General features: G+C 42.5%; 1 protein-coding gene across 1 annotated transcript in view; it reads left to right on the top strand.

Annotated features, from left to right (window-relative positions):
- MRAP2 (melanocortin 2 receptor accessory protein 2) overlaps nt 1-19060 on the top strand; it is a 51616-nt gene that overhangs the window by 9990 nt on the left and 22566 nt on the right. Inside the window, exon 2 of the mRNA XM_077750293.1 lies at nt 11567-11700. Within this exon, the coding sequence (XP_077606419.1) occupies nt 11574-11700 (127 nt within the window). The 5' untranslated portion in view covers nt 11567-11573. The remainder of the gene's footprint in view (nt 1-11566; nt 11701-19060) is intronic.

The raw sequence follows: 19060 nt of genomic DNA, 5'->3' as shown, positions 1-19060 counted from the left end.
AGACATACATCTTAGTTGAAGAATCCCAGACCAAGAAGGATATGATGATCATGAGAAAAAGTAGCCTTCCTATGGCTCAGTCTGGAGCTCTTAAATAAACCACTGCTTTAGTTTAAATTTCCTTTTCTGTGGAACAAAGATTGGAATACCTGGTCCTTCTCCCTTTGGCTTATTTGTTAAAAGAATGATTCAGCTCCGGGCTGTAAAGAACAGTGTGTGCTGCTTGGAGACAGATAGCATGAGCAGTAAATACAAAGTAGGCTTGTTTGCCAGATCATCCTCAAAGTGATTTAAGATATGGCTGGTCTCATTCTCCTTAGCCCTATTATGTCGAATGTTTCATAAACTCCACTAATTACAATGGAAAGGCTGGTTGTTTCCCTAGTACTGTTAAAATGGTAATTCACCTGGCCATGATGTTTTATAATAGCAGCTCTATAAATCAGCATGGGAGTTCAGGAAGAGGTGAAGTCTGATCCTGAGGGAGTTTGATTTATACTCTCATTATTAAAGTTAGAGATTCAGGTAATCCAGGTGACAGGATTTGAATGAAGGGAGACAGTTCTCGTGGGCTTGGGCAGGACTCTGGGGAGGAAGTGGTGACTGAGCATTATTCTCAAAGGTTGGCAGGAATCCACAGTGGGGGGTAGATGGCAGTCCAGGCTGGCAGGTGGAATAGAGTAGGCAAAGCTCAGAGGACTGTCTTGGAGCCCTCCCTCACCTGGCTCCTGTGCTGTAATGAGCCTCTCTTTCATGATGATCCTGTTCATTTATTGTCTGCCTGTGTCATCAGGTATTTTCTTTTTATTGCGCCTTGACATCTTTGTGTGTGTATTTGAAGGGGTGATGTTTAACCGAAGAGAGTTTAGTTTCAAATACAAGCCTGAATTCTTTGAGGGCACAGGCCTTGACTTTTGAACCTCCACAAAATCTTTTGTAAAGTGGAGCTCATAGCGTTTAAAATATCCTTGTTGGGCTGAAGGGACCCATACTCATTTTAACATATTCTTCTTGAAGGACATGTTGATGAGAATGTCATAAATGTATTTGTTGAAGATGGCATATAGTGAAATAGATTAATGACATGTCAGAAGTGGTTTTCTTTCCAGAACTTTTTGTGGTTTAGTTAAAGTAAAAGCAGTTCATTTAGTAAGTCAATTTTCAAGGACCTAGGACAGTTTATTTATTTATTTATTTATACATTTTTGTTTATGTACTTTAATGTTTATTTTTGAGAGAGAGAGAGAGAGAGCAGGGGAGTGGTTGAGGGAAGAGGTGGAGAGAGGATCTGAAGCAGACTTTAAGTTGTCAGTGCAGAGCCTGATGTTTGGCTCAAATCCACGAACTGTGAGATCATGACCTGAGTTGAAATCAGATGCTTAACTGACTGAGCCAACCACCTCCCCCCTCTGCCCAGGACAGTTTAAATAATCAAAACTCTATTAGTTTGCTAGGGATCTCATAACAAAACATCAAAGATTGAGTGGCTTACACAATAGAAATTTATTTTCTCACAGTTCTGGAGACTTGACGCCCACGATCAAGTGTGATCAGGATCTGGTTTCATCTGAAGGCTAAGGGAGGGATGTGTTCCAGGCCACTCTCTCTGGTTTGTTTGTGGCCATCTTCTTGCTGTCTCCTTCACAAGGCGGTCCCTCTGTGCACAGAAGGCCCTGGTGTCCCTCTCTGTGTCCTTACGACTTCTTGTAGGAACACCAGCCAAATTGGATTAGGGCCCACCCTAGCAGCCTCGTTTTAACTTAGTTGCTTCCTCTTTGGGACTGTCGATGCAGTCTGCAAGAATGCTCTGGAAGCTTTGGAATGCTAGCTTGTAATGGACTTCTGCTGATGTGAGGTTGGCTAATGACAGGGACAACGGAAGGTGAAGCTGGTCAAGAGGAGAGCTTGCGGAGCAGTCAGTGTATCTCCAGGACTAGTGGAGGCAAGGGGACCCCAGCCAGGGCAGCACCAGTACTTTCCCCGCTGCCCAAGGCTCTCTCTGGTATGGAGGAGGAGGATTCCTCACAGCCTGGAGAGAATATTCCTTTTACATGGGAAGGAGTCACCACAGGAACTCTGGAAAAGAACGAAGCTTACTCCTTGAAGGCTGGCCATAGCAGAAGGACCCACACTGGGAGGGGTCTCTGGATGTCTCCTGGGTGGTCTTTTGGTTCAGGGAGCTCTCAATTCCACTTCCCCCAAGGACATTGGTTGGGAAGTGCTGGTTTTTATTATTTTCTTATTAGAAAAAATTTTTAGAACTTTTTAAAATTTTGGTAAAATATGTATAACATAGAATTCGCATTGTTGTGCAACCATCATTATCTGCCTCAAGAACATTTTCATCATCCCAAACTGAAACTCTGTTTCCACTAAACCATAACCTCCCATTTCTGCTTCTCCCAGACCTCAGCAACCACCATTCTATTTTCTGTGTCTATGAATTGAGCGCTCCAGGTACCTCGCTTAAGGAGAATCCTGCAATATTTGTCCTCATGTGTCAGGCTGATTTCACTAGCATAAGCCTTCAAGGTTCATCCATGTGGTAGCATGCGTCAGAATTTCTTTTTAAGGCTGAATAATACCCAGTGCATGAATAGCCTACGTTTTGTTTCTCCACTCAACTGCCAATCTACAATTGGACTGCTTCCAGCTTATAGCTCTTGTGAATAGTGCTGTTGAGGACATTGATGTACAAATAGCTGTTGGAGTCTCTGCTTTCGATTCTTTGGGGTATATTTCCAGAGCTGAAATTACTGGATTATAAAGTATTCTATGTTTAAATTTTTGAGGAGCTGCTATACTGCTTTTGACAGCAGCGGCACCATTTTACCTTCCCATCAGCAATGCACGAGTGTTTCAATTTCTCTCTACCCTTGCTAACACTTGTTATTTTCTGGTTTTGCTTTTGTGTTTGTTTTATAACAGCTGTCTTAATGGGTGTGAAGCGATATCTCATTGTGAAACACTGGTTTGTGATAAAAACCACTGCTCTGGGTTTTTTATTTGACTCTAGTAGTTTTAAACATTACGTTTTCTGGGGCCTCCTGGGTGGCTCAGTCAGTTAAGTGTCTGACTCATGGTTTCTGCTCAGGTCATGATCTCATGGTTAGTGAGTTCAAGCCCCGCTTCGGGCTCCATGCTGACAATGCAGAGCCTGCTTGAAATTTTCTCTTTCTCTTTCTCTGGCCCTCTCTTGCTCTTGCTCTCTCTCTCAAAAATAAGTAAACTTAAAAAAACAAATAATAAATAAAACACATACTTTCTCTGAAGGCTCAGGGATAGAGGAAAACTAGACAGTATTGGGGACCCAGAAAACCCTAACTATAACAGTGGTCAACTTGGGATTCCACTGATATGTCCAATATGTCTAGAATTTCTTGAAGTCCAGACCAAGGAAAGTGAGGTCCAGAAAGAGGTAGCAGTTAAACGTATGGCATTTCTGTGGTGGGGACCCCAGCCCACCATGGGAGTGGCCCCATTTGTGGCAGTAGGACATCTGTGTTGGGATATAGAACAAACAGCACAGCCTCCTGACACTTGTGTAGTGGGGTAGAGGAGTAGAGCCCTGTTTTGTTATATTACATAACTCCTTTGCCCTTTTCCACAGTCATCAGTTAATCTTTGGATCTTAAAGTTTGTTTCCCAAACCATGTAAAGCATGTTCTCTGGTCTGCTTGGCCATTTTATTCTGTATTGTAATTCACCAAATTGATGCCATGGTTATAAATCATTCTCCTCCGCTTGGTCAGTGTGACTCAGTTCATTACTTTCTCAGCCCGGGGGGACTGTGAAAACCTAGATACCTAACTCTTCAGAGCTGGGGCTGATGCATGGTTGCTGGGAGCAGTGTGCCTGCCGCCCCCACACCTGCCTCAGAGCCGTGCCTCGCCTCCTCCCTGGAAGAAGAATCCATTCCTGATGGAGGCTTCACGGCTTCTCTCTGGAGTGTGTTTCCCCTGTGTGGGTAAGATGCTCTTCTCGATGTCCAACTAAAGTTTCTGTTAGAATGGGAAAACTCTGCTCTCAAGTTCACGGTCGACTAAGAGAATGAAAGAAGATAATTTTGCGGTTTCTCCACCGCAGGAAAAACTAATTGAACAAGTACTGAATTTCTGCTATGAGTGAGGCCTTGTGTGGGTTGCCGGAAGTACAGCAGGGAGCAAAGCAGAGGTCCTGCCCTGTTGGTGCTTATGGAAAAGAAAACAAAGGGAAGAGGAGGGCCCTGGAGGGCTGGTCCACGCAGTCCTAATATAGTTTATGCTGTGGTGCGATGCAGAGATCTATTACCATCTCCAAAGATGTCTCCAAAGGGCCCAGAGATAGTCACTGTGTCCCAGCACCTCGTAGTTCACACAGTAAGCACTTGCTGGACTGAACTAGGGAGTCTGACAGAGTCAGGAAATGCTAACTTTAAAAATTACTTTCTAGTCTGTTGCCTACTATGTGGCTTCCCAGGGCATTAAGAGAGGAGGTGGATTTAGGAATCCAAACCACTGTCCTCACTGAGGCACCAGCTGGTGGAAGAAGGATGCCCACCTGTTAATTAAGCATCTCTCCGTTTCAGATGTTGGCTGGAATTTATCTGCACAAAATCTTAAGTCCTGTTTCTGGTTTTGGAAGTTGTTCTTCTGTTGGCATGGATTCCGATTTCAAGACCAAGGTAGACTTCAGGCTTGGGAAACCTGCCCCATGTTCTGCTCCTGGAAACAAGTTAATGCTGTGCAGCAGAGACATGGGGATAGACAGGAAGAAGATGCATCCAGAATTTCTCTGCCAGCTGTCAGTCACCGCATTTTTGAGATATGATGGGTAACTGAGTACTTTCTAGGAAATACCCAAGTACTGCATAAAACTTGATAGTGTAGAGAAATTTGGGAAGATGTCCCTTTCAGAAGGAAAGAGGTGTGTGTATGTGTGTGTGCATGCGTGTGTGTGTGTGTGTGTGTGTGTGTGTGTGTGTGTTATCTCTAGGCTGAACTGAGTGGCCAGATTCAGACTTCAAACATAAGATGCACACTTCAGTCAAAAGATAGTAGTTAGGAGGAGAATACTTCAAGGTCCCAGAAGCAAGACCTCTTTAATTGGAAGAAATAAAAATCTGTACTGTGTGAAAGAAGTTGCTGACTTAAAACAGATTCACAGAGAAGGAATATGCAAACGTGAGATTTAAAGTGTTAAGTAGGTAGAAGGTGGTGGGTCATTCCGAATCTATAAAAAGGAAAAGTAAACTGGAGAACAAGACCATGTCTGCATTTTTTAAAAGCGCTGCCCTGGAGGAAACTACAGAGGCTCTGATTTTAGAAGCTAAAGCATAATTCGTTGCTGGGATGTATTGCCTTTTAGAAGTGCTTTAGGAATACTCAGGGGCTCTGGTCTGTCATGAGCCTGACATAACCTTGCAGACTCTCATCTGATCTTTGTGTAGCCCTACCCACCGAGGTGTGGGCAAGATGGGTGCACAATTAGTCTTGACTTGGGGGGCCTAGTCATATCTCTGTGCAATGAAGGAATTAAGCTTCTAAAGCTGTGATTCAAAAGTTCTGACCTTAGGCTCCTCAGCCACCAGAATTGGCCTAGCCAGGCTTTACCTTTGGTTTCTCAAATGCCTTTGCTTGGAGAGAGAAAGAGTGATGGGTCAAGAGAGTGACTTCTCTATTTCTCTGGGACAGTTGTTCCTAGGCATAGAAGGAAGAAAGAGATAAGAACAGATAACTAATGAGACCCTTGTTGCCCAGACTAGAATGGAGATTGGTGTCCTGGGTGGCATGCCCACTGCTGGAGTTGGGGGTTGAAGGGAAAGAAGATAGTATGACTGCAGTTGGGAATTTTGACCTCAAATTTGAATGGGTCTTTAGGTCTTCCTCCATACGTGCTGGTTACTATGGGGCTTTGGATCTGTGACACTGGCCAGCAGCTTCTTGGAGTGACTTTCTGGCTGTGATGTCGTGTGTGTGTGTGTGCGCACGCACATGCACACACATGCACACACAGATGCACACTCATTTTTTAAGGGTTTATAGGCTTCTTTTGGATCTCTCCTTAGTGTTCTAGTCCTGTGACTGAGTTGGCGATCACTTGGAAAAGACATATGCTGTTGTTTACACCTTAATATGGAAATCAAGGTCCAACTTCAAGGAAACAGCCCCCGTAGGCGTGTGAACCCTCATGGCCCTGCAAAGATATTGATGAAGAGCCTTTATTCACTCCATAGAAGGGTCCGTGTCCATATGCATCTTCCCAATTTGAAAGAGGTGGAGAGAATTGCTTGACCTGCCTTTAAGAAGGACAAGTATGCCCAGGGGTGGTGTGGGAGGCTGGGTTGGAGGAGGAACGATGAGATAATTGGAAGAAGGGATGAAAGTGTTGGGAATGTGTATGGGAGAAGGGGTGGTGTTGAGACGGCCGGCCCAGCTGTGAGAGTGTCTGATGCCTGCTAATCATGCTGTCTCTGTTTGGATTTGAGATCTTTCCTCCCTCCTCCAATGCTATCAATTGGCCTAAACTACCACATGTGGACGTGGAAAAGGTAAACTTCCTTTTCTGGTGTGGCTTTGAGGTGCCCTCACAATGCGTCATGATTGTTGTTGGCACGAGTGCTTTCAGCTGCTCAGGAGAGCAATTCGTCTCTCTGCTGCTCCAGGAAGCTCGCTTAGGATTCATTTCCTCTGGAAGAAGTTGTTTCTGATGATGCTAATATTATGAAGAAATCCGACATTCAGGGAATTTGGGGAGGGGGCTGCCAAGAGCGGCGGGGGCACTGGAGGCAGTTGCTGTGCTGAGAGCCCTGCTCGTCCTGTTTGCTGTGTTTGGGAGACAGCAGCTGCTTGCTTGTCAGCTCCCCCGTGAGCGCGCCGTGGTGCCGTCTCCCACACAGGGTGTTATGGCCCAGACACCAGCTCCTCACTGTAGTGAAAATATCAGGCTCTGGAGGCTGACATGGTGGCATTTCCCAAATGGTGAAACAGTGCCAGCTCGTGTCTCTTGCAAAGCTCAGATAAGCAGCCTCGGGCTTTGAAAATGGACATTATACAAAATACTGCCAGGCTACAGCCTTCTGTTTATTTCTTGTCCTTGTGAATTTGGTGGCCCACGCTGATTAATTTGGGACTTGGATGAAAAATGTTGCCCCCTGGGCTTTTTCAAGGGTGTTGGTGACTGCTTGAGAGGAGAGGCCAGAAACACGGTTCTCCAAATCTAACTTTGGGGTTCAAGAACCAAGAAGAAATAGCTAGTGAAAACAGAAACCTCACCCCCGCCCCCTTTTATCTAAAGCCTGCCAAAATGGCGGCTGCTCTGGGAGGGGTTGTCCAGCCTTTCTTTCTGCTTCCCTGGAGAACCTCTGAGAGACTGAGCTCTGCTTTTCACTCCTTCTTGTCTCCAAGTGTTTGTCTTCCCTTTGCTCCTCTCTTAAAGGATGGCCTTTCCACTTTTAGGATCTCTGCACATGTGACTTTAATTGTGCATTGATCTCTATCCATCTCTAAATAGTTCTTTTAGATGAACAGGAATAGTGTAAGGGAGAGAAAAGAAGGAATGAGAAAACACTTTATCTGTGGTGGGTAAGGGCTTGAGATTTCTTGATATCTGCCTTTGTGGACAGATATAGCCTGTTTGCTAGTTCCTGGCCAGCCCTGTGAGATGGTGGTAATGCTTCTTTCTGACTTGAGAGAGTATCAGGGAGACCTGCCGGGCCTGGGCAGCCACAGATGGGGGTCACCACTATGTACAGATGTGGAGAGCAGTGGACACAAAGAATGGAAAACACTCTCACTTTTATTTCCTTCATTGTTTTATGTACTTTTGCTCTTTTCCTGTTATCCATTTTGACACTAGATGAAGCCTACTGCCTCTCTTTGCTCTGCTTAATACATTGGCTATAATGCCCAATTTCTAATAAAAATGAGGTGATCAAACCAGATTTCATATAATTTTCCTTAAAAAATAGGAGAGATTATTACCATATTTTGACTTGATGGAACAGCATGAGTCCCATGGTGCCCCTATTTCTCATTAAAACTTTTAAAGCATCTAAATGAATACCTTTTGAGTTATTTTTATTATAATTGTATTCATTTGTCTCGGGCACACACATCAATGAACCACACGGTGAAATGGATAAGAATTGGCTGACAGGGGAGTTGGTGATGCTTGAAAAAGCCTAGGCTTTTCTGTCTCAGACTTGCATTTCTTAGCTTATAATAATAGTGCTGGCTGGTATGTATTGATCTTAACTGGGTCCTGGCTGCCCATACTTCATACCAAATCACATGTAATCTGATGACGTTTTTGGGTGATGGGGGGGCTCATGGGATCTGGAGCTGATGGCCAGGGAAGAATTCTTGAAGACATCTTTGGTCCAAAAAGGGTGGTTTTATTAAAGCATGGGGACAGGACCCGTGGGCAGGACCCGTGGGCAGGACCCGTGGGCAGGAAGAGCTTCAGTGGAGTCATGAGGGGTAACTCATTATATATTCTCAGGTTGGGAGGGGGTCAGGGATAGAGTAAGTCTCTAAGGAATTTTGGAAGCAAGGTTTCCAGGACCTTGAGGGGCTAGCTATTGCTAGGGAAACATCATTTATTACCACTTAATAAAACGTCAGTCGTGAGACCCTTCAGATGCATATCAGGAGGCCATAAGCTTGGAGTATGATTGCCAGCATATATATTGGGGCAGCTGAGATAAAGGAAGTTGACTTCCAGGATTCTCAAGGTTGGGATAATGTTAAGCTAAGGTTCTCTTTTGCCCCTGGCAAAGTGTCATCCTTGAGGCAGCTGAGCTCATAGAGGGAAGTTACTCTGTCGGTTTCAAGGACTTGTCAGGCAGTAAGGGAATTTAATTTTCTATTTGCCTTAGTTTCTCATATCACCATGGTAAGCACTTAAACCCCTTTCCTTTGCTCTTGGGTAGCCGGGAGTGCGAAGAATATCACACAGATCCCACCTGGGGTGTGTGTGTGGGGGAAAGATGCTATCTTGTGCTTTGCCCCTCTGCCTGCCTCGTGTTCCCTCATCATAATCTTTACAGCACCTCCATGAAGTAGGTACTGTTATCATCATCATATTCCTGATGGGAACATTGAAGCTTAGATCTTTTTTTCCCCCATTGCTATAGAGGAGGATTAGCAAACTTCTTCTCTAAAATAGCAGAGGGTAAATATTTTAGGCTTTTTGGGCCATGCTATCTCTGTTGCCACTACTCAGCTCTGCTGTTGTAATGTTACAGAAGCCATTAAAAAGATATAAAACCCAACAAGGGTGGCTGCTGTGTTCCAGTAAAACTTTATTTGTAGACTCTGATATTTGAATTTCATATAATTTTCTTACAGCACAAAATATTATTTAAAAATTATTTTTCAACCATTAAACAATATAAAAACATTCTTCACTTGGAAGCTGTGCAAAAACAGGTGGTGGGCCAGATATGCTGACTCTAGTGTGGATGAGAGCTTGCAGGAAAGGAGAAAGGAGTTAGGAGGGGCTGGTAGGAAGCACACTCTTACCAGAGGGAACAGCGTGTGTGCAGGGACAGAGAACATGAAGTCTTTGAGGAACTGCAGGAAATACAAGCACAGTTTGGTAGAGTATGATGCAATCTAAGAGGAGATATACCAAGGCCCAAGTCATGACCTTGTAGGAGCTTTTGAGGATTTTGGGGTTTGTCGTTAGGGAAATGGGAAGCCATTAAAGGTATTAAGTAAAGGAGTGACAGGAGCAATTTGTTTGTTTGTTTTTTTAAAGATCACTGGCAGGTAAGTGAAGAGTGGATCACAAAGGGTCAGTAAGAGTAGAAGCAGAAAAACCAGTTAGGCATCTCAAGAAGGGGGCCAGGTGGGTGATGATGGGGTCTACTTGTGACTGTAGCCAGAACCACTTCCTGGCAACATATGGAACGGAGGCAGAGCAAATATGAAGACCCAGGTCTCCCAGCCTCAAATCTAGTGTCATTTCCTGCATGGTGTGAAATCCTCCACATTCTTAAATGGACATGATGTTTCTCTGATCTACCATTTATCTCTGAACCCTACAACTGAAGAGCCACTCTTTTTTCTCACACAATTCTTTTCTTCTGGAGGAAGTACTCATAAGTGAGGATAGTGTTGTTTAGGTTTGAGTTATTACTTTTCATTTCCTGAGGAAATTTATTGAGAGAAAGAATCTCTTCTTCAAATGATACAAAGACCAAAGATAATACTGTGGTAAGGGTTTTATGTTATTTTTGTGCCGGTGTTAGAAAGGTTACTGAATACTTCCTTGAAGGTCAGCTTTGCTTAAAATTTGGGTAGCTTTCTTTCCCAAAGGAGAAATGGTACATTTTCGCCTGCCTTTGAAGGGATGATTTGTTTGCCTGGGCACTCACAGTAACACTCCAGTTCTGATACTAGCACGCATCGCCAACTCAGAGCACACCATCCTTTGAACAATATGATGCTGAGGGGTGAGAGTCTGTTTCTATGGGGTCCAGGACTGGGGAATGAGGAAGAAAGGAAAAGGGAAAGATGTGACTCTTGCCTTGGGGTGGTGATTTTGCCTCAGCCTCCCTGGGGGTTGTGTCCTAGAGGCAGCAGTAAGTGATACTGACCCAAAGTAGGAGAAGGGGAACTTCAGAAAGATCTTGGGGGTGGGACCCTGTGGTTATGACCTCTCAATGAATCTTGGTTTTAGCTGATCTTTCATTCAAATTTTCTTTTATATTACTCTTATTTGTCACTTTGTATTATTTCCCCAATATAAAGCAAGGTCTCTGGGCTCTGGGTCTGTATCTCAAGCACCTCCTTCCATCCCATAATGTACACTGTCTTGTAGACAGTTAGGTGCACAGTACTGAATACTAGCTCTGTTGACTTGTCAACTTCGGCATCCATGCTGCACCATGCAACATCTTGTCTCAAGGAAGTCAGAGTTTTTAAATCTAAAATCATCACAGACACTCGGAACATCCTAAGGACAGGACAAGTTTCAGGAGTAAGTAGGCAAGATTCAGGCTTCCACTGAGAATCTTCTCCCATTATGCGACTTTTTGTTGACCACTTCTGTTTTTTCCCTCCCCCACCCCTGATTTCATTAGACTTTGGTTGCTTGTCTTTATTTTTGTACAGTAGGTACTTAATATATATATATACTGTGCTAATTCACTTCTGGTACTGATTTATTTATTCTCTGTAGATATATGTAGGTGATGGAGCTTTATGTACTCACACAAGGTAATGAGGCTGAAGTTGTAAGCTTAGAGACTTTGGTATACTGTCTCCTTCCTTCTCTTCCTTCCTTTATCAGTTATTGAAAGTTGGTTATGTGCCAGGCATTGAGTTAAGTTCTGGGAGACAACAGAAGACATGGTATCTGATTTCAAATACATTCCATTCTGGTGGAGATAAAAGGAAACAATGGCTATTTGGTATGAAGTATAGGCCGCTAGTAAAAACCTCTCCCTGACCTCATGGAAGGGACCTCCTTGAGGCCTTTCTCTTCTGAACTTTTGAATGTGGGTCGAGAGCAATTAGAGTAATTGTGCATTTGAGGATGAATTAACAGGTTCTACATTTGCCTTTCTCCATTTTTGCAGGGTGAAGATGTCTGCCCAGAGGTTAATTTCTAACAGAACATCCCAGCAATCTGCATCTAATTCTGATTACACCTGGGAATATGAATATTATGAGATTGGACCAGTTTCCTTTGAAGGACTGAAGGCTCATAAATGTAAGTCTTATATAATTCCCCATTGTAGACATAATTTATTTGTCTTAACTTGTGAAATCCTCAGTAATGAATTTTCCTGAACATTCTTTTTACACAACTCTGTTCTGTATCCCCTAAACCCCAGAAAGCACCCCCTTCCAAACATTGTCTGATTGCTCAGAGATGGTATTACATGAGGGACAAAGAACTTGAAAGATTCCCTTAATGGAGGAACATGAATCAGTGTCATTCTCAAATTGAGATTCCTTTTTATTTTATTTTATTTTTTAAAATTTATTTATTGTTTAATTTACATCCAAGTTAGTTATCATATGGTGCAGCAATGATTTCAGGATTATATTCCTTAATGCCCTTTACCCATTTAACCCATCCCCCCTCCCACAACCCCTCTAGGAACCCTCTGTTTGTTCTTTATATTTAAGAGCCTTTTATGTTTTGTCCCCCTTCCCTGTTTTTATATTATTTTTGCTTCCCTTCCCTTATGTTCATCTGTTTTGTATCTTAAATTCCTCATAGGAGTGAGGTCATATGATATTTGCCTTTCTCTGACTGACTTATTTCACTTAGCATAATATCATCCTCCAGCTCCATCCTTGTCATCCATGGATGGCAAGATTTCATTCTGTTTGGTTGCCAAGTAATACTTCATTGTATATAATTACCACCTCTTCTTTATCCATTCATCCATCGATGGACATTTGGGCTCTTTCCATACTCTGGCTATTGTCAATAGTGCTGCTATCATTGGGGTGTATGTGCCCTTTTGAAACAGCACGCCTGTATCCCTTGGATAAATACCTAGTAGTGCAATTGCTGGGTTGAAGGGCAGTTCTATTTTTAATTTTTTGAGGAACATCTATACTGTTTTCCAGAGTGGCTGCACTAGTTTGCAGTGCAAAAGAGATCCTCTTTCTCCACATCCTCGCTAACATCTGTTGTTGCCTGAGTTGTGAATGTTAGCCATTCGGACCAGTGTGAGGTGGTATCTCATTGTGGTTTTGATTTGTATTGCTCTGATGATGAATGATGTTGAGCATTTTTTCATGTGTCTGTTGGCCATCTGGATGTCTTCTTTGGAGAAGTGTCTATTCATGTCTTTTGCCCATTTCTTCACTGGATTATTTTTTTGGGTGTTGAGTTTGACATGTTCTTTATAGATTTTGGATACTAACCCTTTATTTGATATGTCATTTGCAAATATCTTCTCCCATTCCATCAATTACCTTTTAGTTTTGCTGATTGTTTCCTTTGCTGTGCAGAAGCTTTTTATTTTGATGAGGTCCCAATAGTTCATTTTCGTTTTTATTTTACCTTGCCTCTGGAGATGTGTTAAGACCTCAGCTGCGGCTGAAGTCAAAGAGGTTTTTGCCTGCTTTCCCCCACAAACTGAGATTCTTTTTAAAGTATTAGTGATTCCAGCTCTCCCAAACTGTGTGAACATTTGGGCCATCACAAGTGTGTACAAAAGTAGTCTGGAACTATTATTTGAAGAACCCTCTTTTCTAACACCTGGTCAATGGCATCCTTTCATCCCTGTTGGTTTTCTGAGGCTGTAGAGAGCATTCTGTCTGTGTGTGTTTGTTCATGACAGACTAGAATAGCCTATGACAATCCCTAACTCTGTGTGATAGGCATGAATTATGTTTTATGTTATTGGAGTGATTAATGATCCAGCACAGAGCAAGGAAATACAGTTCTGTGGAAGGTTACTGTCCACCTCCAGTCGTAACTGCATGCTGACTGGCCGACACAAAGTTTCTTTGTTGTCTAGGAACTGCTGCCCACTCCCAGGTCCTGTGGTGACTACCCCCTACATATTCCAGAGATGTTTGGTGGTTTCAGAATGAATATCCATAGCACTATACAAATTTTAGGTTCTTAACCAGTTCATTTTCATGGGATACACTAGGAACTATAAGAAAGACTAGAAATGGAGATGCAAATGTAAAGGAAATACTTTTGCTGTTAGTATTTCCTCGATGCTATAATTCTGACCTATCTCTGTGTTAATGATCCTTCACTTTCACCTGCTGCTCCCTTGCAAGACTTCTTTTTTTTTTTCAGCCTTGTTGAGGCATAATTGACAAATAAGATTATAACATATTTAAAAGGTACCAAGTGATGATTTGGCATCCATATACATGGTGAACAGATTCCATCCATCCAGTTAATTGACACACTCATCACCTCAGATATTTCCCTTTATTTATTTTTTGGTGAGAACATTTAAGTTCTACTCTATTGCAAATTTTGATTATACATGTTGTCAACTATACTTAACATGTTAAATCTTAGATCCTCAGACCTTATTCCTTTTATAACTGAAAATTTATAACCTTTTATCAACTTCTCCCTGTTCCCTCCACATCCAGCCCCTGGCAACCACTTTTCTACTCTGTTTCTTTTTTTTTTTTTTTTTTTTTATATTTGTTTATTTTTTAGGGAGACTGACAGACAGACTGTGAGCAGAGGAGGGGCAGAGAGAGAGGGAGACACAGAATCCGAAGCAGGCTCCAGGCTCTGAGCTGTCAGCATAGAGCCTGATGTCGGGCTAGAACTCACAAATCATGAGATCATGACCTGAGCAAAGTCAGATCCTTAACCGACTGAGCCACCCAGGCACCCCAAGATTTCCTTCTTTTTAAAGGCCAACTGATATTTTAGTGTGTGTGTGTGCCTGCCCGTGCACGTGCATCTATGTAAGAGGACACCTAGGTTGTTTCTATACTTTGGCTATTGTGAATAATGCTGCAGTGAACATGGAAGTATAGATATCTCTTCAAGATAATGGTTTCATTTCTTCGATATACATCCGGAAGTGGATCATAGGTAGTTTTCTTTTTAATTTTTTGAGGAAACTCCATATTATTTATCATAGTGGCCGTACCAGTTTACATTTCCACCGAGAGTGTACAAGTGTTTCCTTTTCTCTACATCCTCCCCAGCATTTGTTATCTCTTGTCTTTTTGATAATAAACATCCAAACAGGGATAAGGTGTTATCTTGTGGTTTTGATTTGGATTTCCTTGATGATTAGTGATGGTGAGCACCTTTTCCATGTACCTATTGGCCATTTGGATGTCTTTGGAAAATATATATTCGGGTCCTTTGCCCACTTTTTAATTGGGGTGCTTTTTGGCATTGAATTGTATGGGTTCCTTATATATTTTAGATATTAACCCCTTATCAGATATTTGGTTCGCAAATATTTTCTCCCATTCCATACATTGCCTTTTCCTTTTGTTGGTGCTCTCCTTTGCTGTGCAGAAGATTTTTAGTTTGATGTAGTCACATTTATTTATTTTTACCTTTGTTGTCTTTGCTTTTGGTATCAAATCCAAAAAACCATTGCCCAGATCAATGTCACGGAGCTTGCCCCCAGGGTTCATCACCATTATTTTGAACTCTCTATCAGGTAAATCACTTATTTCCATTTCATTAAGATCTATTCTTGTTCTTTAGTTTGGAACAAATTCTTCTGTCTTCATTTTCCTTGACTCTCTGGGCTGCTTTCAGTGCATTAGATAAAACAGCTACCTCTCCCAGTTTTGATTGGTCTTGTGTGGGAGATCAACTAAGCTCCTGGTTGCCTCTCAAACTTTTATGATTGTCAAAGCAAACTTCTTTGTTCTTAGTGGCCCCCAGTAGTTGAGAGCATGTCAAGACTTGCCTGTGTCCTCAAGAGAAAAATTGTGGTCGCTGCCTACATGTAGCCTGATTAGAAGGCAGACCCTTAGGCAGCAGCTGGGAATATATGCAATTAAGCCCCTCCCAGAGAGAAACTGGGAGAATGAAGTTTTGTAACAGGGGTGCTGGGGTGTAAGAGCACCTGGCTCTGGGGGTCCTGAACAGACCAGGTCTGGCCACTTGCAGCTGACAAACTCCAAAGGTAGAAAAATGAATGGTAGTGAAACAAGAAAGCAGTTATATCAATGAGGCCATCATCAGGAAGATAGCTGACTAGCATCTCAAAGATTGTCTCCAAAGTGCCAAAAATACTTCCAGGTTTATAGGAGAAAAATGTGGCACAAATGAAGACAATAAAGTTCAGGTTATCATTGGTTTGGAGTCAATCATGGGCAGAGTCTTGCTGGCTCAGGGAAGTCGTTATTGCAGGATGGGGTAGTTCCGGTTTCCGTCAGGGGATGCTTTGCCCCGGGATCTTTTGCCTGAACTAAGAGAAAAGCTGGAAAGAAACGCTTAATCAATTAGAAAGTTGGAAGTCAAAATGGACGTCGCGGAAGTCCTCTTTCAGTTTTTGCCTGTTTGCTCTCTTCTAGGCTGAGTGTGTAGCTGTGTAAGTGCTCCTGTGCTTGTTAAGAACTGCTTCTTTGTTCATTACAGTCCTGTAGGACTGCTGAGTGTAAGCGCCATTGGTATCAGAGCCAGGAGATTGGGGACCTGTGCCCCAGGCTGTAGCCACAAAAGCTAGGGTGTCAGACTTGTATGCAAGCTCTTTCCAGGGAGATACTGGTGGCTTGGTTGTATTACTGGAGCAGGCTGGGGGGAGAAGTCAGGGAAGGTGTTTGCCAGTTGGCAGTTGCCTTTTGGCAAACACCTTCCCTGCCCTCTGGGGAAGACTGCAGGCGGCCACTAGATACGTGCTAAATTAGAAGTCTGGCCCGGAAGCAGCATCTTTTAAAGTATGCAGATAAACCCCTTTCAGGGGAAGAATGGGAAATGGGCATTTTTGCCTACTTCCTCTGCACTGAGCCTCGGGGGAGATGGCTGTGGTGAAGGCTTGCACACCCACGAATTATGCTTCTTTGTTTGCAATCTTCTGTGAGTTCTCATGGACGCCAGCCCTGTTGACTGTCAGAGCTAGACATTTTAGGGGCCCATTTCTGCAGCGTGAATCTTAAAAGTGGGCCTCTAGATATGTTGTCCAAACTCTTCCCTTCTTAGGAAGAAGCTAACAGTTGAGGGTTTCCTTCCACTTCTATGTAGCAGTGCTGGGGGTGGGAGGTATGGCAAGACGGGTCTCAGCCTTTCCTACCCTTTTTCGTGTGTGTGTTTTCCTCATTTGCCAGATGTGTAAGAGTGACTTAGTTTCTAGATACCTTTCAGAGAGAATGCTTCCATATGTAGCTGATATTCAGTGTGTTGGTGGAAGGAGGGGGCTCAGGAGCCTCCTAAGTCTCCATCCTAGTCAGCTCCTCCTCCCACCTCACCTAGCCTGTGTCCCCACTTCCCTGCTGCAGAAAGGAGTGCAAGAGCCCTGGCTTCACCTGTGAGTCTGGGGCCTGGAAGCCACTGGTGGCTGGTGGCTGGGGCCAGACCTCCCACAGGGCAATTAGGGGCAGTGATGCATGGTTGCCACGTTCTGCTATCCACCAGTAGGGCTGCAAAGAACTTCAGGGTGACTCATTTACTAAATCAAGGGTTTTCTATATTTGTTCCTTAAAAAGTCGTTAACTAAACCGTATATTCTTTATCCCTGAAGTGAATAGTAATAATTAAATGCTTTCACTCCTTCCTTTTTTTTTTTTTTTTTTTCTGATGCTTACTCAGTATTTCTTTGTGGAAATTTCAAAAAGTGCATAAAATCCACTAGATTATGCTGGTATCGATTATCTGGAGGAAGGCTGTGGCTGTCAGGGTCTGAAATCATCCTCCTGCATGTACTTTAATTCTTTAATCTATTATATTTCTGGGATAATCTTTAGGTAAGGATACTTGCTTGTTAAGAATTTTAGTGGAAATCAAAACAATGGGACAAATTGCTATAAATCTCCCTACAATATGTGCTTTTATAGCCTGGTGACACAAATTTTGTTTTTCTGTCAGTTTTCTCCTATCTCTTTTCTTTAGTTTAAAGGACCAAGGAAACAGGCCTTCTGCTATTTTTTTTTTTTTTNTGGTACATTTCTAGAGACAATTGAAAATCTTTTCAGAAGGTATTACATTGTAAAAATGATTATAGCTGGCAAGAATTCTTGCACAAGGTAGGCAGAAGTATGACACATTACATACTCTACCTGCTATATATTAATATGGAGTGCTTTTGTTAGTTTTAACATTCACATCAGGAAAGAAAAAAAAAAAAAATACCTGGGTGAGTTCTTACTGTTCTGATGGGAGGGATCCGGTCAAAGTAGAGGTCTTTAGCTTCAGGAACCTGACAATATATAAGACACATAGAGAAGAATAAGAGACAAACAAAAAACACATACAGGAAAATAGAAAAGATTAAGCCACCTATTGTACTGAGTATTTATACTCTCTTCCATTTTAAAATACTGTGATTCTGACCTTCAATGTGTCTCCTTGTAGCAAAATTCAAAACCAGTGCAGTTTCAGAAAAATAGAAGCCAGATCTTTCAAGGGGAAGCATTTATTGAGGGTATGAAGGACTGTAACAGTTATCTTCATTTGCTTTACCTCTAATGGATCATACTTGGCAATAGTAGCTCCATCTTTAGTTAGACTAGGTTCTTCTACTGAAATAAAGATTCCTACCTTCTAAGGGTCTTTCATCTAAGAGACAATCTCTGATGGTTATTGTGAATTCTCCTTTTACCCTCAATTTTGCATTTGGTATTAAACCTTATAATGTATCAGAAGTGGACATATATCTGACATATATTCGGTACCAGCAGAATGGACATTCATTCACTCACTCTTTCAGCAAATATTTATTGAGTGCTGGTTATATGCAGCACTGTTTTAAGCATTAGGATACAACAGTAAACAGAAAAGACAAAAATACCTCATAGTATAGATTTTGCTGTCTAATGAGAGAGACAGATAATAAATAAGTGAAATAAACAAACCATGCCAGGTGGTGATAGAAAAAAAATAAATTAGAGAATGGAGATGTCGAGTATGGAGGTGAAACTATACATGGAACAGCCATGGAAGGCCTTATTGAGAAGGAAAAGTTTGAGAAAAGACTTGAAGGGAGTGAGAAGTTGAATTATAAGATATCTGGGGAAGAGCGTTCCAGAAAATTCTCCATAAAAAGAATGAAATGGAACATGCAAGGAACAATAAGGAGACCAGCATGGTGCCAGGGGAGTGAGTAAGAGGCAGAGCAGCAAGAGAAGTCAAGGAATAGAGAAGAGGAAAGAGATAATAGAGTCTTTGGTGTCATGCTAAGGACTTGGGCTTTTTCTGAGTGTTATTTGGAGAAGAGGAGTAGAATCTGTCTGAGGTTTTAATAAGACCACTCCGAAGCTGAGGAAGGAAGAGGATGAGACTGGAAGCGGAACACCAGTCATGCGGACTATTGCAGTAGTCCAGGCAGCTGACAATGGAGGCTTGGCCATGGTGGGGACAGTGGAGTGGTGAGAGGTACATAAATCATAGATATTTCTTAAAGATAGACCTGATAGGATTTGTCAATGGCTTGGTCATAGAG

This window comes from Crocuta crocuta, unplaced genomic scaffold (assembly GCF_008692635.1).
Source record: "Crocuta crocuta isolate KB4526 unplaced genomic scaffold, BGI_CrCroc_1.0 scaffold9, whole genome shotgun sequence".
NCBI classification, from domain to species: Eukaryota; Metazoa; Chordata; class Mammalia; order Carnivora; family Hyaenidae; genus Crocuta; species Crocuta crocuta.
The sequence above is the reverse complement of the archived record's forward strand: the minus strand, read 5'-3'. Positions and strand labels throughout refer to the sequence as shown.